At 29.3% G+C, this 5,150-nt stretch overlaps 1 protein-coding gene across 3 annotated transcripts in view; it reads left to right on the plus strand.

Annotated features, from left to right (window-relative positions):
* The window catches only part of LOC124950812 (probable G-protein coupled receptor 158), a 94,413-nt gene extending 89,591 nt beyond the window's left edge, over window positions 1-4,822 (plus strand). Inside the window, exons 10-13 of one of the 3 annotated variants that reach the window (XM_047498140.1) lie at window positions 1-29; window positions 345-542; window positions 3,338-3,578; window positions 3,831-4,822. The exon at window positions 1-29 is cut by the window's left edge and continues 77 nt beyond it. In XM_047498140.1, coding sequence (XP_047354096.1) covers window positions 1-29; window positions 345-542; window positions 3,338-3,578; window positions 3,831-4,192 — 830 coding nt within the window. In that variant the 3' untranslated portion in view covers window positions 4,193-4,822. Of the gene's footprint in view, window positions 30-344; window positions 543-1,847; window positions 2,286-3,337; window positions 3,579-3,830 lie in introns of those variants that run through there. The other 2 variants (XM_047498141.1, XM_047498142.1) reach the window with 2 other exon arrangements.
* The last annotated feature ends 328 nt before the right edge of the window (window positions 4,823-5,150 follow it).

A 5,150-nucleotide genomic window follows, 5' to 3' on the forward strand; every position in this document is an offset into this window, starting at 1 on the left:
TCTTGCTATGTCTTATATTTGGCAGCAAGGTAAGAAAGAAATAGTCCACGTGTCGAATGTGATTTGCCAAAAAAACTTTAACTTTCTAAACCTGTTAACCGGAAAGTCCAAAATGTCATAAAAATTTAATTGTTAAAAGAACAAATAAATAATTTTTTTCTTACTCTTACTAAAGAAGCATTATACTATTTATATATATTTTTTATATATATTTTTATATATTTTTATATATTTCATCCGTAATATTTTATTTTAAATAGAAATAAATGGATTTATATCCAGCAATAAAAAATCTCTCCGGCTAACATGTTTAATGATATACACATAATTCTGCTAATTGAAAGGAAAACGTTCATCGCTTTTACTTTACCAAGGCTTACGTGGTATTTCGCGGTTATGGCAAAGAGGATTCAGCCGGTAAACTTTCTGGTCCAGCGAGCAAGTTTTTGAGTAAAAGTAGTCGACCACAAGGTACCAGCAATCAGACAAATTCAATATCTCTCCAACAAGGTAATTTCACAGAGGAGAGCGACAGTACTACGGTAAGAGAATTTCAAGGACACTTAGTATTTTTTTTTTTTATTTCATCTCGGATATTTAATCTTAATGATATTAATAAAAAGTTGGATTAGATAATGTAATGAAAGAGAGATAATCGTATTAAGAATTTAAAGCCAGATACAGAGAGAAAGAGATAGATATAAATAGAAAATCTATTCGTATTGACTAACTAAATCTTTTAAAACCTAAATCGCCAAAAAGTAAATTCGACGGTCATATTAAAGAAACTCGATAATAATTATAATTAGATTTTCATTTGATACCTATAATGACAACGTAAAAGTCTTTTCAAGCTTCTTCTGAATAAAGATTGCAAATTGGTTCAAATTGATTAATATTAGACATCTATCTATCGAATAACTATATCTACTTCGTAAACAAACTAAATTAAATTAAATTAAAACTCAGAATTATTCGTAGAAAGTACTAACTATGGCTTACAAATATATAAATAATAAATGACGGAAATACATCTTTGTGCTTGTATTTTAACAAAAAAAAAAATAAAAAAATAAAAAAATAAAAATCAACGAGCAAATATGAATTCTAAGCATTGTCATCACTTAAAATTCCGATAATGGATAATACGCTTTTGGTTAAGACTTTTAACAAAATACTTTGTATTTGATATTCAAATAAACCTAAGAATAAGCCTCAAATTTACGATTCGTAGCATTGACTCGATAATTTCAAGTGAATTAACAAGATCGATGATAAGGGAGCGTTCGTACGACAAATTGATTGTTTCCTTCGAGCGTTATTATAATTCTTACCGCAAAAGTGGAAAAGATATTTTCGTTTGATGAAAAATTTAGGTTGAACTGATTGTAGAACTATTTAAATATTAAAGTTCTACAATCCGAATTAAAATTAAAATTTTACGAAAAATTGATGTTTGTTGAGATCGCAGGCTTTAATCAAGACTCGTAACCAAAAACGTGGAACAATTGAAAGATCCGTATTGATCATTGGATTTTTTCAGGAAATAACTACGATGGTCCTAATCAGTCTTCGTCGTCATCATCGGTCTTCGTTGTCATCATCGGTCATCATCTCTCTCTTTATATTTCGTAATACATTTCCTCAAACGTTCAATAATCGACTGTATATATCTTTCAATTATTTCACACTCTTGATTATATATATATATATATATATATATATCATATGATCACAAAAATATGTTATAATACCTGTGAACACACTTTCTGATAATCCAAAAATTTATTTGATTAATTTTACGCTTTTCGGGGCTAATAATTGTTAATACTATTTAATTCATTCAGGTCCTACATATATAAACGTAGAAATGAATGGGAAGACAGATAGCGGAGTGGAGAATAGAACGAAAAGGAGAAAGATATGAGCGAAGCAAAACAAACACAAGATAAGCGTTAGAGGATGACATCATAAAGAAACAGAAAGTACAACAGTCGAAAATATTGTAGGAACTCGAGTACAGTGATCTTTGGAAACCTACAAAAGCTTTAATTTTATTATTTATCTATATACTTTCATTTTTTTAAATTAAATCAACAATTACTTAAGTTTAAATATATCCGATCTAATATATTATACATATATACGAAACTCGATAATAAACCTAATTAGATTCTCATTTGATAATTAAAATAACAATGAAAGATTCTTCTCAAGGTTATTCTTAATAAATACTACGAATTTGTTGAGTTTATATTAGGAAAAATTATTTATTCAATGATTCAATTTATCTCATTAAATTAAAATGAAATAAATCGTAAAAAAGATTCTTACAAATTTAATGTCGTTCTAAACGAATTAGATAATAGATTGTCCAATTATCATCGAGTAAATTTTTTAATCGTTCAAAAATATAATTTATTATATTATATTAAAAAATATAATTTATTATATTATATTAAATTTCGGAATACAATAATCATGGAAATAGTTTGTCACATAAATAATTTTTTTCTTTTAATTAATAATAGTACATCATAATATTGTAAGTACTTTATTGACATTTAGTTATATTTTTCTTTCGATATAAAAAGCATCGATGATACCGTATTTTTACTTGTCGAATGAAAATAATCCGAACTTTTAGCGTATAATCTCTCTTTCTCTCTCTCTCTCTCTCTCTCTCTCCCTCTCGCTCTATCTCTATCTCTATCTCTTTCATCGTTATTTGCTGTACAAAATAAACAGCAACTGACGATTTTTTTTTAAATAAAGATACCTACATATATAGATGCACACATATTTTATTTATAAAGTTCGCTTAATCTCTTTGTCAGTTTTCAACATCTCTCTAACTGAAGTGTAAATATTGTAATTCCCTTTTCCAATCATAGTACGAAAATTTCTCCTGTTCGTTTCATGTAACAAATTTTATTCCACTGGGACTTTAGAACTGAATCTACATACAAATCGTAATCTGAAAAAAAAAAAAAAAAAACAAATCAATAACATTTCTTATTTGATTCTATCTCATGTGATCTGTTATACATATATATATAAAGTTATATTTTGTCAAAAAGGAAGGAAATTCTATTCGTGATATTCAACTAAAATGTATTCGAAGCAATTGTAAACTTTGATTATCTTTCTTTTCTTTCCAAGAAATTAGCTTAGTCATTTTCCATTCTCTCTCTCTCTCTCTTTCTCTCTCTCTCTCTCTCTCTCTCTCACTCTCATTCTCACTCTCACTCTCACTCAAACATCTCTTTTTCTCTCCATATTCTAATAAAAAATTACAAAAGAAGCGGAAGTATGCGGAATTCGCATTAAATTTCAGGAGGAATTTCGCCGTCTGATTGCTCAACTGGATGTTTTAAAGGAGAAGAACGTTTTATTGGGCAACCATTATCTAGTCAGTAAAATTGCAGCGATGCAAGAAGCAGCAAATCGTAGCGAGGCCCAAGTATCGACAATTCAAGCGATCTCTACGAGCATTAGACTAAATGATCTTAACGGTTCGCGAACTGTCGTGGAAAGTGAAGTTGGTATATCCTGTGAAAAGGATCACAAACTTGTAGGTAAGAGTAACATTAAAGTAGCTGCTCGAATAGCTTAGTATGTACTTAGGAATATTTCGATATGGGAATAACTTCTTAGATGGGAAATATTTATAATAAGACAGTCTTTACTATATCGAGAGTAATATTCATTCCGTTTGATCAATTTCTTCATTCAAATTTTGAAAAAAATCAAAGTAAGATGTTAGAATGTTAAAACTGAGATAAATACTAAATGAAATAAATTATGAAGTAAACGTCGTTGTATAAAAGGTATTGGACTACACGAGAAAAAATGTCAGGCTTGTATCGAGAAGAATGGTCTTCGAAACAAGGACCAACATCGCAATAGTGATCCTAGTAGTAGCACCACGAGTATACGAAAAGGAGAACATTCGAATTTGAGAGAAACCGATAAAGAAGTTCGCGATGGTAAAAATGATGTTGGCGTCTCAACGTCCTCGAAACTAATCGGCACCTGCGAGGATATAGCCACGGAAACGAACCCCGAGCCGAACGGAAAAGAGAATGATGCAAAAGATAAGTCCAAGAGCAAATCCGGTCACGCCAGGACCCATGCCATTGTAATCAACCTCGACGATAAAAGCAGATTCTCAGAAGAGGTCACCGTCTAAAGGTTCATCGAGATAACCTTCAGACCCTTCTCCTTCCCTCTTTTCCTTCATGACGAATGAACAAATGAGATTTACCACCGTCATCTTTCTTTGTGATACATTTATTTCGTCAGTACTTTGAAAAGAAACATTTTTCTTTTTTTAAAGAATACTCACTGATGATAAAATGAATGGAAGACGGTACAATATGTTGCCAGAGAATATTATTAATTATTTGAAATTCGACCAATTGCGCAATAATCATTGGTCATTGAATGGAATATGTATATGTTCACTTGTTTCTTTTTTTTTTTCTTTTTTTTTTTTGTATTTTTTTTTTTTTTTTTTTTTTTTTGAACGTATAACGTTCTTACGTGCTCTAAGCGAAAGAATTAAATAAGATTTGCCATAATTTACACATGTAAATACGTTTCGACACGCGCGTTCAAAGTCTTGCCGTAATTATAAACGAACGCATTGTATATATCAATATATAAATGTAATAATAATATGTTTAACGATCAAAAGTGAATAAAAGTGAAAGAAAATAGGACTAAAGTTTATTTCCTTCTACGTAAGGATTAATCGACGTTTTAACGTTGAGAAAGAAATTTATTCAAAACGATTTAAAAAAAAAAAAAAAAAGAAAAAGAAAAAAAAACGAAAAAAAAAGCGGACTCAAGTTTAATATATCGATTTATCCGTTCTGCCATATCGTTATTTTGTAAATATTTTGTAAATAAAAAAAAAAATATATCATCGCAAGCTAAATAATTTCGTTTGTCTAAAGTTTGCACACATACATATCGATTACGTTGAAGATGGATGTATGTATATATATTCAACAAAAAAAATAACTCATGCTTCACGAGATCATGCAAAAATGAGACAAAGAACAAATAAGAATCCCAATAAATTAAGTTCATTTGTCGAATTACCGACGAACTTTTTCATTAATCTTTTAATTCATAACGATCTC

Source organism: Vespa velutina, chromosome 8, assembly GCF_912470025.1.
Source record: "Vespa velutina chromosome 8, iVesVel2.1, whole genome shotgun sequence".
Classification (NCBI taxonomy): Eukaryota; Metazoa; Arthropoda; class Insecta; order Hymenoptera; family Vespidae; genus Vespa; species Vespa velutina.